Source organism: Echinops telfairi, unplaced genomic scaffold (assembly GCF_000313985.2).
Source record: "Echinops telfairi isolate 266 unplaced genomic scaffold, ASM31398v2 ScPeMD7_7469;HRSCAF=8507_0, whole genome shotgun sequence".
Lineage (NCBI taxonomy): Eukaryota > Metazoa > Chordata > Mammalia > Afrosoricida > Tenrecidae > Echinops > Echinops telfairi.
This window is the reverse complement of record NW_022111372.1, coordinates 94,995,222-95,021,590: the sequence shown is the minus strand read 5'-3', so window position 1 is coordinate 95,021,590 and position 26,369 is coordinate 94,995,222. Positions and strand designations below refer to the sequence as shown.

Below are 26,369 nucleotides of genomic sequence, written 5' to 3'. Positions count from 1 at the left end.
ATGAACCTTTGATAATTTATAACTTTTTTTTTCATGTCTTACACTGACCACTGTCTCCCTTCACCCACTTTTCTGTTGTTCGTCCCCCTGGGAGGGGGTTATATGTCGATCATTGTGATCAGTTCCCAAAAGCAAATCGCATTGGCCAGGAATCAAACCTGCGCCAACTGCCTGGAAGGCAGCTATGCTCACCACTATACCAATAACACCTCTGCGCTTATTAACAGTAATGGAGCAAGGAGGAAAAGCTCTCAGGGAGGAGCAGGGAACAAGTACAGATTTTTGAAAAGAACTGGGTAGCAAAACAAGGTCAAATTCTGTAGTGGGTTGTTTTTCTGTTTCTAGTATTCCTCTTCAATCAGCACAAGAGAGGATTCTCAGATGCTGGTGTTCTGACCGGGCATATCCTGGGTCAAACATGCTGTAGTCTGCAAAGTCCTCTGCGGTCCCAGCAGCCCAGCCGACCATGGATAGTGCTACCTTCTGTTGTAACTGGAAGACTGAATTGGAAATGTACCCATAAGGGGACATTTGAGGGCAAGAGCAGTGAGAGCTCCTCCGTCTCAAAACAGACTGCCCTTCCTCTAATGTCTTGAGAACCTAGTTTCTGACTCGTTCCAAGCAAAGCCTGGCTTGCTGTGACCTTTAGTCTGTGCAAGGAGCCTGATGAGCTAATTTAGTTTCTCCTAAATGTGATATATATATGATCATAGAGTTGCACATGAAACGGCTCATTCAATACTTTTAGGCACATGGAAATATTTAAAGAAGAAAACAACTAATCACCTAGCAGTATCATGAGAGAACATGATGTGTGGCTCTATTAACATTGAACTCTATTTGTGCTTTTGCAGCCCCGACAGCCCAACCCTGACTGGCGTTATTCTGCCTCCCTGAGAGCAGGAATGCACAGGTATGTATCCCCCCCTTTCTGTCACTCAGAGGGAGCTGTCACTTTGTGTGGCTCAGATAAAATATGCCTCCACAGGCCGGAAGCAGCTGTCAAAAGTGAAAAGATTTAGATGCTTTGCCAGGAGAATGCAATTATTTTCACTTCTCTCCATGTCTTTCTCTTCCTTGAAACATTGGAAGAGGTCAGTGCCAAATTTGTATCAAGTGCTGGCAAAGAAGAGTTCCTGAAAGATCACAGAGAAGGCTGCTGCATTCTTTTCCTCATCAAAATTTCTGTCAGGAAGTGATCCCAACTTCCGGTACCCTTTCTCTGTCTACACTTTCTCTCAAAAATATCAATTACTATTGATGTTTGGGAATCAGATATAATTGTACTATGTACATGTTGCTCACCTTGGAGTTCAATCACACATTGACAGTTATATTTTATTATCCACAACATATGGGCATAATTCTTTTTTAGCACTTGATAGGCATTTCATTTCTTAATATCTTTGCCATCTCATTTCCACAAAGGCATGAGCTTAGCACGTGAAGGGCTATTTTTGATGTCCAGAGCTCACAGTGGAGTGGGTTACACAGTGAGCGGCTAGCCACAAGTTACTCCCACCAGTTATCTCATGGGAGAAAGTCGTGGCTGTCTGCTTCTGTAAAGATTTAAAGTCTCTGAAACCCAAAGAGGCAGTTCTGTTCTGTGCTGTAGGGATGCTGCGAGTTACAATCAACTCAAGAGCAGTGGATGTGGTTTGGTAGAGCTCAAATATAGCTTAACATAAAGCAAAAGCATTACTCTAAGACTCAGATTAAATAGAATTTTGCCTTCTCTACTTTGTCTTTTTGACAGTAATTGATTAACTACCATCATCCCCAGAACTGATATTATATCCATGCTACAGGGCCTAATCAAAATTTCATTATTTGTGAATATCTTTGGAAACCAAATAGGGAGAGTCAGAAAACAAATGATTGCTACCTGAAAAAGGATTTAATTTAATAGTAAACTTCAAATGTCAGAAATATCTGAGAAGTGGTTAAGGAAATAATCACCAAATTAGATATGTTTCTATAGGGAGACCTTATAAAATGTGTGTTGAGTTGGTGAAGAAAAATTAATTTAGGCCCATTAAAATTGAATTAGATTAAAACAAATGAACGACTCTGAAGCATTACAAATTGAGCACAAACCATTACTTGGGTGCTATTTCTGAACCAGAAACAATCAGTGATGGCCGAAAGATGGGGAGTTAGTTGGTTCTAGTGATGTGTCGCATTGGAACCTAGGCCATAATTTTAGACCCCAGAAACCCTCACATAGAGATGAGCTATTGATGAAACTGTACAACAGATAAAAGCACAATTTATAATACTAGCTCTTTGTGTCCCAGGTGAAGGACGTAAAGTGAGAACTTTGGTTGGCAACTACCAAAGCTATGAGATATACCCTAAAACTATATTTAAAGTAGGTAATATGCTAAGGTGACCAGATTTTAACATTGGTAAAGCGGGACACCATTGATAAAACTCATATCCTGGCGAAATAGCCACATGGCAGCCGAAAACTGTATACCCTAGCTTGTTGTGCATTCTTTCCAAAAATCGGGACTTTTTAAAAATGCCGCGGGATGTGGGGAAAAATTGTTAAAAATCGGGACTGTCCTGCCAAAAGCAGGATGTCTGGTCACCTCATAATATGCATATTTAAAATGATAAAATATATGACTTCCTGTTTGTATTTTAAAATTAAAGAGCTAAGTGTGAGTCTATTCAATCTTAAATTAAGATACTATAAGATTTAAAAAGGATAAGAAGTGAGATAAAAATAAAATACTAACATGTCACTTCTTCCTCACAATATAAAATACATTAGAGTTGTGACTTAAATAATGCTAATTTTATTTTCCACACACGGACTTGACTTTTCCAGGCTTCTACATTATGTCCTTTTGAAAATGCTACTTTAAACTGAATGGATTCCAGGATGGTTGTATCTTTCATATGAACTGACTGAACCAGTATAATTTGCTGGTGGAATTAAAGAACACTTGAAAATATTAATATTTTCCAAATATTAAAATTATAAAAAAGGAGAAGTGGTTAGGGTATAGACGAAGGGTAGTGACAGGGCAGAATTCAATAAGTAAATTTCCACTACATATGTTGTTTGGAGTCAAAGAGAGAATATAGAGCTTATAGATCTATCACCCAGCCAGTTTTCTATCCACAAAAGATGTAAAAATATTAAAACAGAAAATAAGTTTAAGAATTAATTGAGTAGTCAATCTAGAATAACACTGGACTTAGCAGAAAGTAATTTTAGTATATTCTCCTCTTTGTTGTGGAGAATGCAGGACAAGGTAGCCTGCAAAAAGAGGCATTGGCTTTTGAGAACAAATGTTCCTTGCTTACTCAGCATTAAGAGATTAATATGCCATTAGTTCTTTGTTGGGCTTTGTGCTAGAATTAAAGACTACCACATGGCATTAATGAAAACCAAAATTGCCATGTAGATAAACCATGTTCACTGCCTGAATAGTCTAGCAGCCAGTCAGTAAGTCAGCAATACTGCAGTGCATGCAAGGTAATTCAGCAGTAATTGCTTCCATTCAAACGTGGTCAGATTGTGGTAGCGACAGCTCTGCCACCATAGATGCAAGTTCTGAGGGTATAAGGAGAGCTGGAAAGGCATTCATGATGTAACTGTTACCTGGATCTATATGTTTACTCAGCTCTGTACATCTGGAGGAGGCTGGCATTCTACGGGCTGGTCCAGGAGGGTCTGATCAACAGTGGCCAACAGTATCCAGTGCAACACCAGGTAAGGAACCCTAGCTCTTCCATTCTTGCTTCAGTTTGGGAAAGTGATCAGATCACCTGATTTTGTAAAATCAGAAATGTTGGTGACTCTTTTTTAAAAATCATTTTATTAGGGGCTCATACAACTCTTATCACAATCCATACATACATCAATTAATTGTGTAAAGCACATTTGTACATTAATTGCCCTGGTGACTCTTTGTTATTGTTTTTGTTGTTACAAAGATTTTTTAAATGTAATTATTTTTATTTTCAACATGTCTTTCAAGAATTGAAACCAGATCACTTAAGTGTATAAGTGTATGTAAAGAGAGTTGTTTTTAAAAATAATCAAGTTTATTTTATTACCTAGGCTATCCAAAGTATACAGAGAAGCTCTGGTGGGCTTATACACAGAGATGCTACTGGTATTGAAGATCTTCTGGATGAAGACAAAAATAGAAATAGAGCTAGCTGGCTAGCTAGCTAGTCATATAGACAGATGAGAATGGGGTTTCTCTTGAAGTGGAAAGTTACTGAAAACAAGTCGTTACTCTCTTTAACTCGAAATAAAAACATCTTCTCTCTGCACATCCATCTCCTACTGCAGACTAACTTTTACTGCCTGGGCATTCACATTGCCAGAGGTACCTACTTAATAGTTTCTTAGTTCAGAGGACCAGTGGGAAGCAATTCCCAGTTTAAAATTTCAGGAAAGACTACCTGCCAAGTTAGATCAGGAATCCAATGGTTTGGTGAACATGGGGAAATTGGTTAAATTCTCAATGCTGTAGTTTCTTCATTCTGGTTCAAAGGCTAAGGCAGTGTCACATAACAAAATATAGCTTAAATACATATGGCTTTGGTGTCCGTACCTATGGATGTTGGTGGTAGTTTTCACAAAGTGGATAATCATAGGCTGGGCAGAGACCAAATGTGATGTCTACAACAATCCTCCATGAATAGAACATGAAGATGATGACCACAGTTAATATCTCTTGAGCCACAATCTGCCTAGACAGCATGTCAAGCACATTACATACATTCTCATACATGGAATACATGGTCTCATTTATTCCTCATGACAGTCTTGCAAGGGATTTATTTTATCTATTTTAGATAGGAAAACATAGAGGCACAAAATTAAGAACTCAGTTTATTAAGTAGTAGAGGTAGGATTCAAACTCATGTATATCTAGCTATAATTCCAAGTGCATCAACAAATTTAAACATAAACAAATAATGAAGAGACAAGGTATGTGTGTAAGAAGTTCTTCCCCCAAATAACCAGATGCCTTTCAAATGCTTGGCTCTCCAAGTTTCATGGGTATCTGAAACTCATCCCATCCTCCTTTTGCTGCCAACTTCGCGGGCTTTTGTTGATTTAATCAGTCAGCATTTACTATTTACGAATGATGTACTGTTCAACTAAAAGTCACATTTGTTAAAAAAGCACAAGTTAGAGCAATTCATCAGAGAGCGAATATTGCCAGATGGCAAGGGTAGGAACATAAAATAGTTCATTGACAAATACGCAACCCAATGCCAATAATGGGGTAAAGAAGAAGGCTGGAGGAGGATGTGAGTTTAGACTGCCAAAGTGTTGCAGCATGGAGAGGCATTTGGAAAGGTGAGGACTATCGAATCAGAGCAGTTATGTTAAATCATGCCTTGGTGGCCTAACAGTTAGGAGTTGGGCTGTAATCTGCATGGTCGCTAGTTCAAAACCACCAGCAGCTTCGAGGGAACCAGACTAAGCTTTCTACTCCTGTACACAGTTACAGTCGCAGAAACCCACAGGGGGTCACTCTGAGTCAGCATCGACTTGATGGCAGTGAGTTGGGCTTGATTTTTGGCTTACATAGACTTTCACTTAGTGTTTGTCATCTTAGCTTTATTTCAAGTGAATCTATTGAGACAAGAACCAATTTTTGGTGCATTTTCCCACTCTCGCTAATGATGATGGTTGGCATTTGTTGTTATTATGTGCCATCAAGTTAGTTCTGACTCATAGCCACCGTATGCACAATAGAATGAAACACTGCCCAGTCCTGTGTCATCCCTACAAACATCGCTATGCTGAGCCCATTGTTTTAGCCACTGTGTCAATCCATCTCATGATGGGACTTCCTCTCCTTTACTATGGCGTAACATCTGACTTCCTTTGACTCCTAAGAGTAATTGCCACAAGGCAGAAATCAGACATGCCTCCACCCTCCATCCCTGTTCTGACACCAACCGTTCCTCCCACAGTGCTCTGCTTCTGGGTGATAATGCATTGGAACACAACGTTCACAAACAATGCTCCTAATTATGGAGTTTACTAGGAAAGTTAACAGGTTACAGTTCAGATGAGAAATGTTCAGCATGCAGTTGTTCAGTCAGGGCAGTTTCTTCTGGGTCATGCCCACAGGCAGACTTCTTTCTGTTCCTTAATCTTATAACCTGGCCTCTGCCCTCCTCCGGCAATGTTACAAGTCTTTTAGGGATACAGTAAGTACCCAAAGGGCATGCCCCTCTGCTATAAACCTCCGGAAAGCGCTCAGCTCCAACTCTATGGTCAGCAAACTCAGTTTTTCCCATTAAGTGCCAGAGGCACCCCATTACAAGCAAGCTTCCTGGCCCAAAGCACTCAGTTTCCCCCACTCTGTGGGCTGGGAAGTCCACCACTCTGTCTCATGCTCTGGCTCCTGTTTCTGTTGTTGCTGCTCTTCTGCTGCTCCTTTGATGTCAAAGCCATCTCCTGGTTCAGGGAAGTTCAAGGAGGGATCTTGGAGTCCAAAGGATGTACTCCACTCCTGGCTCTTCTCTCTTGCTGGTAGTAAGATTCCCCCTTCCTGATTCTGAGATGGCGGTTTGGGTTTTTTTTAATCATTTTATTGGGGGTTCATACAACCCTTATCACAATCCATACATACATCAATTGTATAAAGCACATTTGTACATTCGCTACCCTCATCATTCTCAAAACATTTGCTCTCCATGTAAGCCCCTGGCATCAGCTCCTCATTTCCCCCCTCCCTCCCTGCTCCTCCGTCCCTCATGAACTCTTGATAATTTATAAATTATTATTTTTGTCATATCTTACACTGTCTGACGTCTCCCTTCACCCACTTTTCTGTTGTCTGTCCCCAGAGAGGAGGTTATATGTAGATTCTTGTAATCGGTTCCCCCTTTCCCACCCACCCTCCCTCCATCCTCCCAGTATTGCCACTCTCACCACTGGTCCTGAAGGGATCATCCGTCCTGGATTCCCTGTGTTTCCAGTTCCTATCTGTACCAGTGTACATCCTCTGGTCTAGCCAGATTTGTAAGGTAGAATTGGGATCATGATAGTGGGTGGGGAGGAAGCATTTAGGAACTAGAGGAAAGTTGTATGTTTCATCATTGCTACACTGCACCCTGACTGGCTTGTCTCCTCCCTGTGACCCTTCTGTAAGGGGATGTCCAGTTGCCTACAGATGGGCTTTGGGTCTCTACTCTGCACTCCCCCTCATTCACAATGATATGATTTTTTTGTTCTTTGATGCCTGATACCTCATTCCTTTGATACCTCGTGATCACACAGGCTGGTGTGCTTCTTCCATGTGGGCTTTGTTTCTTCTCAGCTAGATGGCTGCTTGTTTACCTTCAAGCCTTTAAGACTGCAGACACTATATCTTTTGATAGCCGGGCACCATCAGCTTTCTTCACCACATTTGCTTATGCACCAATTTGTCTTCAGCGATCATATGAGATGGCTGATTTTATATCAAGTAGGAAGACAATCACAGTTAACTTTGTTAACAGTAACTAACAGTTGAATCATAAAATCCATCAGTTTTTCACTGCCCCACACCCCCCACCATAGCTAGTCCACCAAGAAAATGAAATTCATTTAGTGGAAGTAACAAAGAAGAGCCATATTAAAGAATACACTGCATTACACTAAACATGATGTCCTTCACAAGAGATTGGTTCCTCCTGATACCATGTTTCGCTATCCTCATTTTAAGGAGTAGGGTGGCTGAACTTCTAGGACAGATTTGTTTGTTCCAGCATAATCCAAATACATAATTTTTCTTCAGCTTTCCTTATTTATTTCCCAACTTTCACATGCATATAAGGTAATTGAAAGTACCCTGGCTTGGGTCAGGTAAATCTTAGTCCTTAAAGTGCCACCTTTGCTTTTGAACACTTTAAAGAGGTCTTATGCAGCATATTTTCCCAGTGCAATATGTTGTTTGATTACTTAATTGTTGCTTCTATGCGCATTGATTGTGGACCCAAGTAAAATGAAGTCCTTGACATGTTCAGCCTTTTCTCCATTGCTCGTGATGTGCTTATCGGTCCAGTTGTAAGGTCTTTTGTTTTCTTTATGCCCAGCTGTAGTCTTTGATCTTCAACAGAAAGTGCTTTAAGTCCTCTTCAATTTCAGCAAGCAAGGTTCTATTATCTGCATACACAAGGTTAATGAATTTACCTCCAAACCAGGCTCCCCATTCTTCTTCATATACTTCAGCTTCTTGGATTATTTGCTCAGCATTGAATGAGTGTGGTAAAAAGATACAACCCTGTTACATACCTTTCCTGATTTTAAACCATATAGTATCCTTTTATCCTGTTCCAGTAGTTGCCTCTTGGTCTATGTATAGGTTCCCACCAGCACAAATTGTGCTCTGGATTTACCATTATGTACAGTATTATCCTTAATTTGTGATAATCTGTGTTAGGCTGGGTTGCCTAGAGAAACAAATCCAGAGACATTCACATATGAATAAGTCAGAACTTTATATCAAGAAGTGATTATGCATCACTAAAGCATCCCCGTCCAGTTCAGATCAAGTCCATAAGTTCTATATTATTCCATAAGTCCAATATTAGCCCATGATTCTTCTTCAGACTCATGCAGCACATGCCAAATGCAGGAAGATCACAGGCCAGTGGTTGAAGTCTGTGGATCCAATGCCAGTGGAAGTATCTGGGCACAGCACAGGGCTCCACGTGACTCCTCAACAGGAAGGTGAAGCAGAGTGTGGCCCACCTCTTCTGATAGCAGAATCAAGAACGAGGAAGTTCCCAGTATCCTCATGAGAAGGCCACAAGGAGGATCATTAGGCTGTGGCCTGATTGACAGGTCAACCTAAACTCCACCCCTTCATTCTTTTATCAAGTTGACATGAAATTGTGTAAATACCACATTATGCATAAAGTTGAATGCCTTTGCATAGTCAATAAACACAGTTAAACATCTTTCTAGTATTCTCTGCTTTCTGCCAAGTTCATCTGTCATCAGCAACGACATCTGTGGTTCCATGTCCTTTTCAGGTCCTGTCTTGAGAACCTGTCAGTTCTCTGTTGAAATACTGCTGCAACCATTTTAAAATTATCTTAAGAAAACTTTGACTTTTCTGTGATATTAATGATATTATTTGCTAATTTCCACATTCTGTTGGATGACCTTTCTTTGGAATGGGTACAAATATAGATCTCTTCCAGTCAGCTAGCTGTCTTCCGAATTTCTTGACATAGACACATGCATGCTTCCATTGTTTCATCTCTTTGTCAAAGCATCTCAATTGGCATTCCATTAATTCCTGGAGCCTTATTTTTTGGTCATTGGTTTCAGTGTACCTTGAGCTTCTTCCTTCAATACCATTGGGTTCTGATCATATGTTACCTCCTTAAATGGTGGAGAATTGGCCGATTCTTTTTGGTGTAGTGGCGGTATTTCTTCCATCTTCTTGTGATGCTTTCTTTGTGTTCAGTATTTTGTTCATAGAATGTTTCACTATTACAACTCAAGGCTTGCATTTTTCTTCAGTTCTTTCAGCTTGAAATATGATGAGCATGTTTTTCCCTTTTAGTTTTTATTTTAATACTTTACTTTGTCTTTTCAAACCACCCTTTGAAATAATCTATTCGGCTCTTTTACCTTATCATTTCTTCCTTTTACTTTAGCTACTCTGCAGTCAAGAGTAAGTGTGAGCCTCTTTTGGCATCCATTGAGTCTTTTCTCTGTTTCCTGTCCTTCTGTTGCTCTTTAATACTTTTATTTTTTAAATTTATTATTAATACACATATCAGATCATTCCATAGTTCAGTCCTGTCAGGCAGCATTGTACAATTGCTACCACAACCATTTTCCAAACATTCTTTTGCTTTCAGGACTCTTTGACTTCGTCTCCCTTTTAATAAAAAACTCTTATTCTACTAGCTGTTCCTATAGGTTCATCAATCCTGGGTTTCATATGCCAAAAACCAGAAAAACATATCACACTTCGAATGACTTTTTTCTTTCTTCATATATGATGTTCTTGGTGTCATCCTACAACTCATCTATTCTCATTAGTGTTCAAACATGTTTTTTTAAAACATAATCTCTAAATTCAGGTACGATATTATCAAGGTTGTACTTTGACTTTCCTGGACTCGTCTTAATTTTCTTCAACTTCAACTTGAGTCTGCATATGGGCAATTGTAATTGGTGTATATTCCTGTAAAACTATGAAATAAGAATCTTTCATTGATAGTTCATCCACCTTTGGCCCGTGTCTCTCCTTCAAATTCAGGATATTAGGGCAAAAGGATATTAGGACAGACAGATCATTTCCCTCCCTTCTTCTCTGTTCTCCAGTCTTGGTATTATGCCTGGTTGCTGACTTATGAGTCATGGTCTCTTAGCTATGGGAAAGCTGGACAGAATCCATATCTTCCAATTACTCCATGGGTGGCTGTATTAGTCTAGGTACTTTGCAGAAACAAATCCACAGCAACTCATGTATAAGAGAGTTATGCAAAGAAAATGTGCATCACGAAAACATCCCAACCCAATGCTGCCCAAGCCCACAAGTCCAACATTAACCCATACCCAACACCAGTCCACAAAGTCCTTCACCTCACAAAACAGAGGCAATGATGCCGACTGCAGGAGGAAAGCTGTGTCAGTGAACGAACAAGCATCTCAGCACTAGCAGGGGTCTCCACACGGCTGCTCCAGCACCCAGGGCTGCATCGGGATAGGTCCATGCAGCTTCTCCTTGGGGATGTCTTGTAGGAAGTCAATCTTGCAAGCTGAAGCAGGGAACTGCTAAGGCAGCTGCACCCAGTGCAACCATCACAAAACAAGAGACCCGAGAACTAGAAAGGTGAGGCTTCACCACCCATTTATCCCTCCGCCTTTCAACCAGCCCCACATGTGATTATCAGCCAGGCTGGCACAATTAACTAACTCAGTGGCCCAGCCACACTTTTCAATATAGTTCTGCACAGATGACATGAAGTAAAGGGGATTCTCTCTGCCCTCTGCCAGGTCTTTTTGGTTTCATTGGGTTTTAGGATTTAAAATGTTTTATACTGTTTGTATGGAATATGGCATAAAAGTTAGGACTATAAGTTGCAGTCAGATATATCTGAGTTAGAATCTAATTTCAATTTGCTTGCTGAGTAAACATAGAAAATTTGCTTAAACTTATTTTCTTAATGGATTCATATATAATTTGGGTCTATTAGTAATAATACTCATTGGGTTTTCATGAGAAATAAAAGAGAAAAACTGAACATAGTAATATCAAATTTCCTTATTAATTTTTTCCAGATTTATTTTTCTTTTGCCAATCTGTTGTATAGCCTTCATTGAAATAAGTCAGAATTCAGTAGTTCTCATCTCTGGGTCCTGATACACGCTCTCTGAGACTGAATCATCCTGACATCCAAACAGTTCATTTTCCCCAGCTGGCTACCTGGAAATAGGGTGAGAGAAGGGGTTATTATTTGTGGAAAAGAATAGTGCTCCAGAAAACATGGTTGTTTCCAGTCTCAAATATCGTCTGCTTCTCATTGGTTCCATTGCGATGAGTCACCATCTGTCTGTGAGTTTGCTGGACTGCGGTGGCTTATGCGTTGCTGTGATGCTGGCTGCTGTGCCACCAGCGTTTCAAATATCAGCAGGGTCACCAATGGTGAGCAGGTTTCACTGGAGCTCCTAAACTGGTAACAGACTAGGAATAAGAAAAGGAGGTCCACTTCTCAGGGATTAGACACTTAAACCTTATCAATAGCAGCAGGACATTTTCCATTATAGTGTCAGAAGATGACTCCTCAGGTTGAAAGGCCCTCAACTTATGACTTAGGAAGAGGTACATCCTCAAAGGAGAGCTGAAATTAATGACTTGGCTGGAATAAAACTTTCAGGACCTTCATTTGCTAATGGGATGTGACTCAAAATGAGAAAAACAACTGAATACATTCATTAATAATTGGGCCATCAAGTTAGAATATGAAAGTTGGAATTAAAGGGGAAGGATCCGTGGTTGGAAAAGATGGTGGTGAGAGGAACAAAACTAGAGCTGGAATAATAGAATTTTGCAAAATCAATGACTTCATACATTTAGATTTTTCATACAAATACATGTTTGAACATGTATTTGTGGGTGACTATACATGTGGGTCCACTAAATAGAATACACAGACATCAAATTAACTACAACTGTGTGAAGGGAAGATGGGTAAGCTAATTATTATCAGCCAAAATAAGGCCAGGAGCTGACTGTGAAATAAACCATCAGTTGCTCAAATTTAAGTTCAGGTTGGAGTTGAGGAAAATAGAAATAAATCCATGAGAGCCAAAATAAAATGTGGAGTGTATTCCATCTGGATTTAAAGGCCATCTCAAGAACAGATTGATGGAGTCAACAATAAGTAAAGGCCAGATGAGTTCTGGGATGGCACCAAGAGTATCATATTGAAGAAAACAAGAGGTCACTAAAGAGACAGCAGTGAAATAAAAGACCACAGTGGGTATCAAACGAGACTCTAAAACTTGCTCTTGAACATAGAGTAGCTAAAGCAACTAGAAGTAACGATGAGGTGAAAGAACTGAACAGTAAATTTCAAAGGCAGCCTCAGAAGATGAAGTTAAGCATTGTAACAAACTATGCAAAGATCTGGACTTAGAAAATCAAAAAGGAACTATGTGCTCACCGTATCTCAAGATGAAAGAACTGAAGAAAATCTTCAAGTCGTGAATTATAATCTTGGAGGATTCTTTGGGCATAATATTGATGGATGCAGGGAGCAGCAAAAGAAGATGGAAATAGAATTGACATTAATGACACAGTGGCCGTAGTAAAAGAATTGGTTGTATTTGTTGGTGATCTTCATGTGGTGTGTATCTTCTCTTAGCTCTTGTCTCTAATCTGCTTCTTTTATATCTCAAAAGTGAGTGGTGTAAGCACACCAAGCACTGATATGACATCTTTCACATAACAAAGAAAACTGGTGACCCACAGTGACTCAATGCTCAACAGAACGAAACACTGGTTGAAACCCATTGTTGCAGCCACTGTTATCAATCAATTCCTTGGTCTTCCTCCTTTTTGCTGCCCCTCTGCTTTACCAAGGGACTGGTCTCTCTTGACAACATATCCAAAGTATGTAAGATGAAGTTTCACCATCCTTGCCTCTAAAGAGCATTTTGGCCATACTTCTTTCAAAACAGATTTATTTGTTCTTTTGACAGTTCATGGTACTTTCAATATTCTTCTCCACCACAACTCAAATGCATTGATTTTTCCTTTTTTGATGTCCAACTTTCACATGCATAGAAGACGATTGAAAATACATGGCTTGGATCAGATGCACCTTAGTCTTCAAAGTAACATTCTTTCTTACTGTTTAATACTCTAAAGAGGTCTTGTGCAGCAGATTTACCCAATGATTTCTTGACTGCTGCTTCTTCAATCTTTATTCCACTTACTCTGATGTTACCTACTGGTCCAGTTGCGAAGATTTTGGTCTTCTTTACAGTGAGTTGCAGTCCATACTGAAGACTGCAATCCTTGATCTTCATCAGCACATGTTTCAAGTTCTCCTCACTTTCAGCAAGCAAGGTTGTGTCTTATGCCTATCGAAGGCCGTCCTTCAACATACCCATGGACTATATCCATAGATATTGCTGTTAAATTCCCTCCAGTTGGTTTCAACTCCTCGCCAGCCTATGCATAACAGAATGAAATACTGTCTGGTCCTGTGGCACCCTCACAACCATTGATATGTTTGAGCCCATTCTTGTAGCTACTGTGTCAGTTTATCTCACGGCAGGTCTTCCTCTTCTTCATTGACTCTCCACATCACCAAGATGCTGTTGTTCTAGACCTTGCTAATGGACTGGTCTTTCCTAATAGCATGTCTAGAGTACTTAAAATCAAGCCGGCCATGTCTTCTTCCAGGGCACATCTGTTTGTTCCTGGCAGTCCACCTTATACTCAACCTTGTTCATAGGTATGGGGTTAGATTTTACAACACTTTTTTTTGGCATGGTGGTGACACAATTCAATCCATAAAAAAACTGCTTTATATTTCTTAAAGTGGATGCTGTGAAGTGATTTCAAGAATGTCCTCTTATGTTCCTCAGGGGAATCTATAACAAAGATTGAGTCAACCTGTCAGGAACTCGTCTGGCCTGTGAGATCCGGATGGGAGATGGGAGGCAGGCAGGCCAGTTTTACTTTCTATTGCTGGTTCTGTCAGGCCTTTTGTCTACATATCATGGAGTTTTCAAAAATTACCTAAGGCACCTATGGATTATTTTTAGTATATATAGTGTCCCCTATTTTTTAAAAAGCTAAGGGAATTTCAAGCATATAGCACTTCCAAAGATAGCATATCATGTCAAGCAAGACCCTGGGGATTTAGAACTAAACAGTGAAAGAATAATAATTAAAAATAAGTGAGGCAGCTTACTACAATGAAGCACAGTTAGAGAACATTAGTTTAAAGTGACTACAGCAGTGGATCACAAAATATAACTAGTTCTACCCTAGACTCACTGAACTACCAATTGTCAGGGTGAGGGACCCAGTAACCTGTCTTTGAACAATCCCTCCATGTGATCCTGATGTACTCTAAAGTTCGAGAAAACTAGAGTCAATATATTACTGAGATTATCTGACATCTTTATAGGTTCAGTGTGTTAGTCTGGGTAGACTAGAGAAACAAATCCAAGGACACACATATGTATATAAGGGAGAGGTTTATATACAAGAGGAATTGAACATTGAGAAAACACCCCAACCCAGTCCAGTCCAAGGCCATAAATCTGATATTAGCCCATATGTCCGATACCAATCTATAAAGTCCTCTTCAGACTCACGAAACACATGCAATGAAGCCAAATGCAGGACAATCACAAGCCAATGGGTAGAAAGTCTTTGGGTCCAGTGGTGTTGTAAGCATCTCAGTGCTGGCAGGGGTCTCTCTGTGGCTTCTCCAGCTTCTGAGGTCTGGTTGTGTCTATGTGGCTTGTCTTCTGCAATGTCTCCCAGGGAGTAGCAGAGAGAGAGGTGTCTTCTGCTTCCAGAATTCTCAGGAGAAGGCCATGTCCACACAAAAGTCTCATTGGCTATCTCTGGATTGACAGCCTAGACTCCACCCCTCCACTCTTAATCCTTAAATTGACACCAGATTAGGTGACTACCACACTCAGAAGCCATGCAAATATGAGTCTCGTAAGCCTGAAGGGTCATTTTCTCATCTCAGAGTGGTCATGATTAAGACCTCCTCCTCTGGAATCAGATGCCCTCACCTTTGAATTACAGCTCTGTCATTCCCTACTTGCATGTCCCTGGGACTGTTACTTAACTTGTCTCATTCCTAGGTTCTAAGTTTTGATTCTATATAATGGAGAAATAAGTAAAACGCTTAAAAATAAAATGGAGATAATAAAAGTTTATACGCTATAGGGTTATGGCATAAATTAAATGAGAGTGTGCACATATGACTGTGTTTGAAAAACACTAAGTGCTTGGTGCCATTGCCATTGAGCGGATTCCTCTTCACGATTACATGATGTAGCATTTCTGAAATAGTAAATCTTCACAGAGGCCTCGTGTTTCTCCCTCAGAGCACCAGGGGGGTTTGAACCAACGCCCTTGCAATTTACCCCATAGCACCACCAGGGTTCCCAAGGGCTTAGTAAGTAGTAGTTATTTTTGTGATGTTTTCAAGGAATGAGTGTATCCTTCAACTCAGGAATGTAGGCCTGCACTGCTCTGAGCAGTGTCTGAGGGGAGATTCTGCTTACAGAGGGTTTTGTTTGTTTTCCAAGTGCCTCCTTTTTCCCTACTTTGCTAAACTTCTTTCCTCTATGGAAATGGACAGTTTACACGCCCTTGTCCTAGAGGGCATGCTCTTGTTTGTCTTAGGGATTCCTGCCTCTCAGACAAAATCAGTTCCCCATGGAGAAACTCTATGGTGACTCCATCTCTGGCTTCTCCCGAAAAAGAAACTATGATCCTTGAGTTTTGGGAATTCATTCAGGTACACTGCCAACATGGAATTTTCCTACTTCATGAGTGACTGCAGCCTCACGGCCTGTTGGAGAATTTAGAAAGCACGCTGTTCCATTAACCTGCTCACCCTCAACTTCTTCCACTGTCATGGTAATGACAAGCCAGGGAGGCGGGTGCATATCCTTATTAGGAAAAAGAATGAGCTCAGGGATCCCTGAGTGGGGCAACTCCCTCCTGTCAGTACCCTTCACGCTCACCTTCTGACTTACAGCCCAAGGGGGTCAGTTTGGTTTAGTCGTTTCTAGAGGAGAAAAGTGGATCCTTGTAAGAAACACTTTCCATGGATGTGGAGCTCATTGTGTGTGCTCAGGATTCTCTGTGTAGCTCATAAGACACACACACACACACACACACACACACACACAAATTGTATGTGTTGGACTGGTATGGAGAAAGGAAGCAGAATGTTGTGGAAGAGGGGTCTTAGCATCCTCTAAAGGTGGAGCCCTGGTGGCCGAGTGGTTACCCATTGAGCTGACATCTCCTAGGTTCACGGTATGAAACCACCCTCTGCTCCGAGGGAGAAAGATGGAGCTTTCTGTTCCCATACACAGTGACAGTCTCAGAAACTCACAGGGGCAGTGCCGCCCTGTCAATGGCAGCGAGTGAGCACCCAGGAGAAGCCGTAAAGCTTAAGTCTGTTGGCTTCCTCCATGACTCTCTTCATGCCTTACTTGGAGGACAATTCTGCAGCTTTGTTTTCAAGGGTTGTGTAAATAAAAGACAGAATGAAGAATTGCTTTCCTGAAATTAAACAATTTAGTAAATTAGATTTAACAGATTCTGAAATAGTCACTTCCCTGTATTGCTTGCACCGTTCTGATTCCCCCCTGCACCTGTTCTAGGACTGACAGCGCAGGGCAGAGTATGGTCAGGGCCATGATACATAATAAAAGAACTTCCATAACAGTGGCTCAAAACAGATTGTCTTCTGAAAACTAGCCAATTCCCTGCACACTTAAGTGCCATGTGTGTTCCTGGGCATACAGTTTAGAAGTGTCATGAAGAAAGGATCCCTTAGACTGCAGTGTCCTTCCCATCGCGCAGATGCAGAAAGGCTGGCTCGTTCATGGAATGCACAGTCAGGATTGTTCCTTTGGCTACCGTTGATCCATTTAGCATGCCAACTCCACGGGAGCAATAGGCTGCACCCACCCTGTAAACTTCATCATGAGAAACAACTTTTGAATATGTCTTATGCACATTATCCTTTGCTTGTTTCAGAGTGTTGCACAGGACAGAAAGTTTCCAAATTGCCTTCTATCTTTTCCTATAAGCCATCCTTTGTAGGGAATTTTTAAGCTCTTTGACAAAAGAGAGATTTAAGTTTATGTTAGGGTGATCAGGTGCCATAAAAGGCCAAGGAGGGGGTGTCCCCAACTCTGCGACTTGAGTGATGATCTATGAGTTTGAGAGGTTTGGAGGGAGGGAGAGGAGGGGAGAGAGGGCGCAGTTCATTTGTGGGAAAGATCGCTAGGCTATGACCTAGGTTGAAAGCAGAGGCATAGTTATAGCTTGTAATTCATTTAAGCCTTTGGCAGTTCCAGCACACCTTGCCCTGAACCGCCCTGATGTCAGTAAACCGGACATGAAAGCCTGTTCCCAATGATAGCGATAGTCTTTAAGGGCAACTGCTTTCAGAGACACTTAGCCCCAATTCTGAAGGAACTGGAAGAAGCTCATCTTCACAGAGGCAGTTGAAAAGGTCACTGCTTAATCTAGAGAAACAGATTCAGGTCAGCACTGGACAGCGAGTGGGCCTCTAGGGAAGGTCTCTAAGACAGCTCATTGCCAGATGCCTGGAAGTTAGCGTGTGGATTGGAGAGGAGACCTCTGTGCCTTAGCATTTAGGCTTTCTTTACCTGCAGTATGAAGAGGAGGGGCTGATGCCTTTCTATGTTTATCTCAGTGCTGCCAAAAGCTGCCTCCGCAGCAGGCCTCCCTGGGATGGTCTGTCTCCAAGGGTGTCCTAGGTAAAGGATGGGAGATAGCCGTCCTGAATCTGACAGCACACTTACACCCATACAGGCCGACCTCGGAAGTATTGTGGGTTCAGTCCCAGACCACTGAGTATTGCAAAAACGTGAGTTATACTTCCCCTCCCACCCCCCAGTTTATGACATACCACAATCTACCAAGTCTGTCATCGCACTTTGAAAAAGATTGAAATCCTGTGGAACTATCAGAATGTGACGGGGACATGAAGTGAACGCGTGCTGTTGAAACACTGGTGCCAATAGACTGGCTTAATAGGGGATTGCCACAAACCTTCAATTTGTGGAAAAACTAATCTCAAAAAGGGAGTAAGGTCAAGCGCAATAAAACCGTGCTATGGTGGCGGTTGTTAGGGGCCCTTGAGTTGGCACCAACTCATCCGGCCGGCAGGTCCAACAGAACCAGACGCTGCCTGGCCCTGCACCGTCATCACCATTGTTACGTGAGGCCATCGCTGCAGCCACTGCCTCCTTCCCTCTCGTGGAGGGCCTTCCTCTTCTTCACTGACCCCTTACTGGGCTAAGCATGATGCTCGTATCCAGGGCTGATCCCGCCTGATAACATGCCCTAAGTTCACCGTCCTCGCTTCTAAGGAGCATTTTGGCTGTGCCTTCTCTGGAAGTTCATGGTACTTTCAATATTTTTACCAACATCACCACTTAAATACTTCAATTCTAGCCCGATTCTTGTGGTGTGGTGGGCTACCGGTTGGCTTGCTAACCACAAGCACATCGGTTCTGCAGTCTTCCTCATCCCTTGTCCATCCTTTGCTTTGATAGGAAGCTACTGAAAATGCTCTGACTTGGGTCAGGGGCACCCTAATTTTCAGTAAGACATCTTTGCCCTTTTAATGCTTTAAAGAGATCTTATGAAGCCGAATCGACCAGGGTAGTACATTGTTGATTTCTTGACTGCTACCTCCATGAGCATTGGTTATAGAGCCAAGTAAAATGAAATCCTTGACAACATCCATCTTTTTGCCATTTATCATGATGTTGGCTATTGTTCCAGTTGTGAGGATTTGTATTTCCTTTACATCGAATTGTAACCCATACTGAAGGCTGTAGTCATTGATTTTCACCAGAAACTGCTTCAAATCCTCTTGGCTTTCAGCAAACAAGGTTATTTCACTTGCATATCACAGGTTGTTAATGAGCCTTCCTCCAAATCATGATGCTTCATACATTCTAGTTTCTTGGATTATTTGCTCAGAATACAGGCCGATTAAGTATGGTAAGAGGACACACCCTTGTATCCCCTTGTTATGTTTGAATGGCCTCCTCTTGGTCTGCGTACAGGTTCCACAGGCACTCAATTAAAGATAAGCTATGTTTATATAGAAACAGGACACAGAGCTGTTGAAGTCAGATTGAAGAGGAATTTCTACAGAAGGCTATGGTATGAAAAAGTACCTTTTAGGAAAGAACAGGAAGAAAGAGAGTTTATTAGTATTAGAGTTGTATTTCTTGTCTGTCAAATTCCAAACAATATACTCCAGACCTCTAATTATAGCTGCCTTTGTGTATATGTATACATATATAATATATTATATATATCAAATATCAATAATTATAGATACAGAATTGGTTCGTTGGTGGAAATAAGCTCAAGCTGGTAAACATTCTTGGACTTTTAACAACAAACTTATTTGCTCAGACTTTCTGAATAGGACAGAATTTACTTGTGCTTTAAGCTATATATCTATCTATATATAATCAGCATTCCTTGTATGCTCCTTATACTACGAGATGTCAATCCAATTATTATCCCTGTAGCCTACAGTCAGGGGGATTGTTCCCTCTCCAGAGGACCATCTACTTTATTTCTCTGTCTCTTAAAATACTCTCTACTTTTCAGCTACCTTTTCTAATTATGTCTTCTCCCACATTATATTATTCAGACTCTTGAAGGAAAAGGTTATTTGGTGGGAGTTGCAGAGACTATATACTGCAATGTCAACAGTTTGAAACCACAAGCTGCTTCTCATGCGAAATATGAGGCTTTCTACTCCTGTAAAGAGTTATAGTCTCAGAAACCCATGGGAGCAGTCCTACCCTTTATTATAGGTTTGCTATGAGTTGGAATCAACTCGATGCCAGTTCCCGAGACTTTGGCTGAAAAAGTCATATTAAATAACTCACTGCCCCTGCAGAGGGCCTCTGGTTAGTCTGTGATCAGTGTTGCATCAAAGTCCCTCTAGTAGATTTAAAAGACTCCAATCATAAATATTTACATTTGGGAAATTTTTGCAAGGGAGCATGATCTCTTTGGTATGGTCTCTAAATCTGAGTAACTAGATATACAAATCTGTGTAAGGATGAGAGAAGAGACTCAGTTCAGTCCCGAGGCCAAGTGGGTTGCAAATAGCAAAGTTTATTTCTCGCCTGGGTGCAGAGAGACTGAGGCAGAGCAGTGCCTCAGCCCAGAACTGAGGGACCAGTGCCATTATATACTGTACAGAAATGAGGACTGAGTTTGACCCCTTTAGGGTGAAAGATACAGGCTGAGGCCTTCTTGATCGATCAGCATCACGAGAGCTCCAGGTAGTCATTTTCGATCATCGTGGTTTGTGGTTCACTGAGTCTTCTGTGGTCTTCCCTGTCCACGATTCGCTGGTTTTTGACCACGTTCTTTCCGGTTTGTATAGAACATTTTACAGGGTCAGCCTTGGGGTGGGTTCAGGAGGCAAACATGGAGGTAAGTTGGTTCTTAGCAGCCTCAGCAGACTCTGTTATAAAGTTTTATAATTTCTTCTTTCAGCTTTCTCACTCAGAGTTACAAGTTTTCCACCAGGTACTAGCCTTCTAAAAGGTTGTGATTTGCAGGGCACTATGAAGTTGATCCCAGCTTAGAGGACCCCACAGGGCAGAGGAGAACTGCCCCCCAGGGTTTCCCAGGCTGTGAATTGTATGGAAGCGGACTGCCACATCTTTTTCGTGTGGCGTGGCTGCTTGGAAGCACTGGCCTTTCTGCAGGGCGAGCTGCTGTTTTGGTGCTCTGCTGCTCATGGACAGGGAAGGGTTCCTGGGGCTCCTTGGAGAAAGACATGGCCATATGTTCCCATGCCGACACAGCACAGAACACCATGTGGGGTAGTTGTACTCGGTCACCTGGGCTCACTAGGAGTTGAAATAAACTCAAAAACACTTAAAACCAACAATAGGAAAGGGCACACAAAAAACAATTCCCAAGCAAATCCTAGAACTCCACCATCAGTTACAAACACTAGCATTCTCTTTTAAAATTGGCGTTCGTTTAGTCATGCTCTCAGTGGCACACACATTTGCATAGAGACTCTTCCTCTTTCTCCTCTCACCCTCTCCTTTCTTTCTGTCAAACACAAAGAAAGAAAGAACTTCAGATTCTGATCTAGCAGGCTTAAGATAGGATCTGAGATCTAGCAAGTCTAACTGGATTCCACTGTAGAGAGATTGCTGCTCTTCCTGTGAGTTGTGAGCTAAATGGCAGTCATGATTGTTTGAGCCAGCCTTGTATCTCAGTCGTATTGCTTGTTGTGTGCTGTGACTGTTCCAAGGGCCCAACAAGGGTTAATTGCAATCTGGACTGTGCTGGAAGTCAAAAGGACCCCTCTAACTTGTTCAGCCATTGTGTGTGACTGATAAGGAGTCAAAAATGAAAGAAATTATACTGTTCTCCTTTCATGTACTCACTGTGATTTATATATTTTTATTGTTAGAAGAAATAAGCATACATATAATGTGAGAAATTGGGATAGAGGGAACACTAATCAGCCATGGTGCTGGAAGGGGGCTAGTCTTGACATAAAATCTAGTTTTCTTCTAAAAAGAAAAGAAAGAATATTGCTCAGAGATTCTTTCCTAGATTGCCTTTTGTTTGGGGTTGAATTGTGTCCTCCAAAAGGATATGTTGACGTTCGAACCCTTTACCTTTCAATAGGACCCTGTTTGAGACCAGGAGGTTTCTGTTACCTTAATGAGGTCATACCAGAACTGTGGACCCTAAGCCTACCCTTTTCTGGGTGGTGCCTTATGGAAAGAGCAGGGTAGACCTACAAGGGAGGACACAGTATGAGCAGTGAAGGAATGCCAGGGAGTACTGGCAGAAAGTGGGAAGATGCCACAAAAAGAATCAGCTAAGACTCTGATTTGTGTGTAGCTTCCAAAAATATGAGAAAATAAATTTCTGTTCATCATAGCTATCCACCTAAGGTGATTTTTTTGTATAGCAACAACAGCTAACTAAGATAACTTGAATATAGAACTAGGTTAGAATGTTCTAATCATTAATAAACATTTATGAAACACTTTCCTAGGCTCTAGGAGTACTGGTGGCAGAGTGGGCTATGCACTGAGCTGCTGCTTACCGTAAGGTCAGCTGTTTGAACCCATAATCACTCTGTGGGAGAAAGATGTGATTGTCTACTCTAGTAAAGATTTAAAATTTGGTAAACCCCCAAAGGCAGTTCTACTCTGTCCTATAGGATTGTTATACTATCAGTTGGAATCAAGTCAATGGCGATGAGTGAGTCCTAGGTACTGTCCTAGATACCGAGGCTATAATACTAAATATAACACAGCCTTGCACTCATAATCGAAGGGTAAAATAGAAATGTAAAGAAATAAGACACACATATTACAATGTCATGTAATATGGATACAGGCATCCCTTAGAGATATTTTGGATTCAATTCTGAGGGCTACGATAATGAGAATATTGCAGTAAAGTGAGCCACATAAAATTTTTGGTCTTCCAATGAATATAAAAGTTATGCTTACAAGAGTTGTAGAGCCCCTAATGAAACAATTTTTAAAAGTTATATGTTTACACCACACTGCAGATTAGTAAGTGCACACTAGCATTATTAAAAGGTTTGAGACATTGTGAGAATGACCACAATGTGACACAGAGGCACGGAGTGAGCACATGCCGCTGGAGACTGCGTGGATAGACTTGTTCTTCGTAGAGTTGCCAGTCCTTCCATCTGTAAAGCATGCCATCTCCGTGAAGTCCAAGACACTGAGTGACGCCCCTTCCAGAAACGAAGTCTTCCTTTAGCTAGGACGTGAGTCTCAGATTGTGTGATTGCCCTCCATTTTTTGGATCTGATTCAATTATCTTTCTGTTGTAAATCTTAACCGCCATGATGTTAAGGATGCAGGATTAGTGGCAGTTGTGTTAATGAGGTGGGGCATAATCTACAGGATTAGGTTTATCTTGATTTAAACTCTTCTAAGATATAAAGGAGATTAAACAAAGAGCAGAGAAAAGCAGGACCTACTACTATTAAAAAGTAAAAACTCTGAAGTGGAGGACATCCTTTGGACCCAGGGCCTTGCTCTGGGAATGGCAAGAACACTCCCCCAGAACAGACAGAAAGCCTTCAACTTGATTTCAGACTTTTAAAGTGTGAGAAATTAATTTCCATTTATTACAGCTATCTACTTGTGACATTTCTGTTAAAGTATCACTAGATAACTGTGATAGCAACCCCCTCCTTCCGTTGTTTTCCAAGGGCCCAAACCCTCTCTTAACCTGAATACTGATGCTGTGGGAGTCTAGAAGAGAGAAGTGGTGCTTAGGGAACCAAGTCACAGAATAAATGACATTTAGTACCAGGAATTACAGGATGTCAAATAGGATTTAAGGGAGAGCCTTTTTCAGATAAATGGAACAACATAAGCAAAATACTTTTTTTTTAAAGGAAGTGTATAATCCAGATGAATAGATGAGTACAGTTGAATGAGTTGGGTGGAATGGAGAACAGAATCAGAAAAATAGGCTGGAGTCAGGTTTTTGTAGGATCATAAATATTCTGCTGAAAATCCTGTGGTATCTTTTGTTGGCCATAGAGAGCCACCAGTTGATTTGTTTGTTTTTAAGCAAATACTATTCAGGTCCCTTAATTCTATTGAGTCTTCAGAAATCAACTTTTAAGAAGTCAAGAGGTAATGAGTTAACCAACTTGATGTTTCTGTCTTCTCAAACCAAATATCATGTCTCAGATATATGGATCAAAAAGGGAGGTGTATGAAGCATGCTTTTTCAAAGGATGATTTTGAAAATATTCTTAGGGAATTCTGATGACCTTGTAATCTGTCTGAGAGAATGCAGAGAGTGAAAGAAAGGTCTGTTTAAATTTTGCCTTTTTTGAACTTCTTAAGGGAGGCCAGGTGGCTTTGTACAGTGCTTTGAACCACTTAATACTTGTTCAACTTATGCTTCAAGTGTATTAATGTGCAAAAGAGGAAAGGCCATGGCTGTTGGAAAGATAAAATGAGAGCATGTATGTAAAATGCTTAGTACAGTGCTTAGCTCATAGTAGGCGCTCAATAATGACTATTATTGCTCAAGTTCCTACTCCTAGCACTTAGCTCAGTGTCTGGCACATAGTATTACATTCTGACAAATTTTGCTGGGTTAAATGGAATGGTCTTGGAGTACATAGAGGGGAGGGACAGTGGTAGTGGAGCGAATCTTCCTAAAAGACGCTCATTTTCTTACCATCCTTCTACCAAGCAGTCTGATAGCACCTCCATTTTATAATCTAGATGCAGGGATATCACTGCTTGTCTGGAAATGGTTGCTTAAGGCTGAGAAGTGACACAGCAACACAGAGCCTGGGAATGCTGCCAACCGTTAGGAAGCACAGCTTGTAAGAAGTGAGGGTGGGGTAGAGAAGAAATGTTTGAAAACTCAACCAAACTCAGAAGTCCTTACTGTCGGTGAAATTATAAAGTCTTATGGGAAGATTTCATAGTGAAGTTGTGGTGCTGACGCAGGACCCTCACAACTGACCCTGGGGTTCAGGCAAGGCTGAGTTCCTGGGTGTACAGCTGTGTATCAAAGAGAGCCCTGCACCCGGAAAGGCCCTGCTTGGTTGTGCTGTCTTGAAGTTCTTAACAATTTTTTAACAAGAGATTTAAACAAGGTTTTAGCAAGAGGTCTTGCCTTTTCATTTTTCACTGTGCCTCTCAAGTTATGTAACTGGTCCTGGGTTCCAGGCCGTCCGAGGCAATGGTACTTTGCTCTGGCTCTTTTTGGTCACACAATGAACTATGGAGTGGGTTAAGCAAGTAGTGCTTGAGCTAGCATTCCCTTTATTTCTCTTTTGATTATAAAAAGACAAATAGCACCATAGCAAATTAAATCTGTTCAGGGTGAAAATAAAATGAATAGTGCCTCACTCCCTATGTCTAATCATGTTTCCCAGAAATAGCCACTATCAGTAATTTAAAATGTCTTGCCTAGACTTTTTTTTTAAAGATAGGAGCCCTGGCGGCATAATCTTTAGGTAGTGGGCTGCTAACTACAAGGTCAGCAGTTCAAAACCACCAGCCATTCCTCGAGAGAAAGATGGGGCTTTCTACTCCAGTAAAGAGTTATAAGGCTTTAACCCACAGGCAGTTTTCTCCACTCCTCCAGGGTCACCATGAGTCAGAATCAGTTGATGGCAGTGGGGTTGAGATGAGATGCATTTAAAGCATTGCATTATAGAAAAGTATGCAATTGCATTGCTGATGTAAACTTTAAATAGTATAGTGATTTGCCATCAAAGATAAGATTTACCCCAATTCTACTCCCTTCAGTGAGACAGCCACTATTAATTTCATTCAAATTATTTTTAGACTCATACTTGGTATATTAATTTTTTCCGTGACTATTCAAAAAATGTTTTCAAAAATCACACTGAAATAATATTATGCAATTGTATGCGGCATCCTTTTAAAGTTTAACAATATGTCATAAATACCTTTCCAAGTCTGTGTATACAGAACCACCTCATCCTTCTTTACTGAGGGCCTAATACTACATTGTATACCTCTATTATAATTTAGCTATCAGTTGCCTATCTATATGAATTTTTTCGTGTAAGCCACATTCTTGTACATGTGTCTGTTTCATTGTAGTTTGGGTAAAAGTTTACAGAGCAAATCGTCTTTCCATTCCACAATTTATCCACATGTTGTTTCCTGACATTGGTTGCCATACCCTCCGTGTAACGATACCCTACCCTCTTCTCCGAGTCCCTTTGTTCATCCTTCCTTCTTTCCTGCCTCCTGAGCTTTGCTCTTGGACAAAGACTGGACAAATGTCTGTATGGTTGTATGAAATACCTCCCTCCCTGGTGTTGCTACTCACTTCTTAAAGCCTGTGATTTAAAATTCCAGGCTTGAAGAGAGTTCGAAGTCCACAGGTTCTTCTAGTGTCTATGAAATTAGTAAGTCTGGTCTTTTTTCAGTTTTTAAACGCTGTTCTACATTTTTGCTTTCCCTCTCACAATAGGACTTTTATTTTGATCCTGGTCAGATGGTGGGTAGTGGTAGCTGAGCACCATTTAATTATTCTGGCCCCAGGGTG

At 41.0% G+C, this 26,369-nt stretch overlaps 1 protein-coding gene across 1 annotated transcript in view; it reads left to right on the top strand.

Moving 5' to 3' along the window:
- LOC123521047 (protocadherin alpha-C2) overlaps nt 1-26,369 on the top strand; it is a 75,425-nt gene that overhangs the window by 32,347 nt on the left and 16,709 nt on the right. The window contains exons 3-4 of the mRNA XM_045284737.1: nt 855-913; nt 3,639-3,727. Coding sequence (XP_045140672.1) covers nt 855-913; nt 3,639-3,727 — 148 coding nt within the window. The remainder of the gene's footprint in view (nt 1-854; nt 914-3,638; nt 3,728-26,369) is intronic.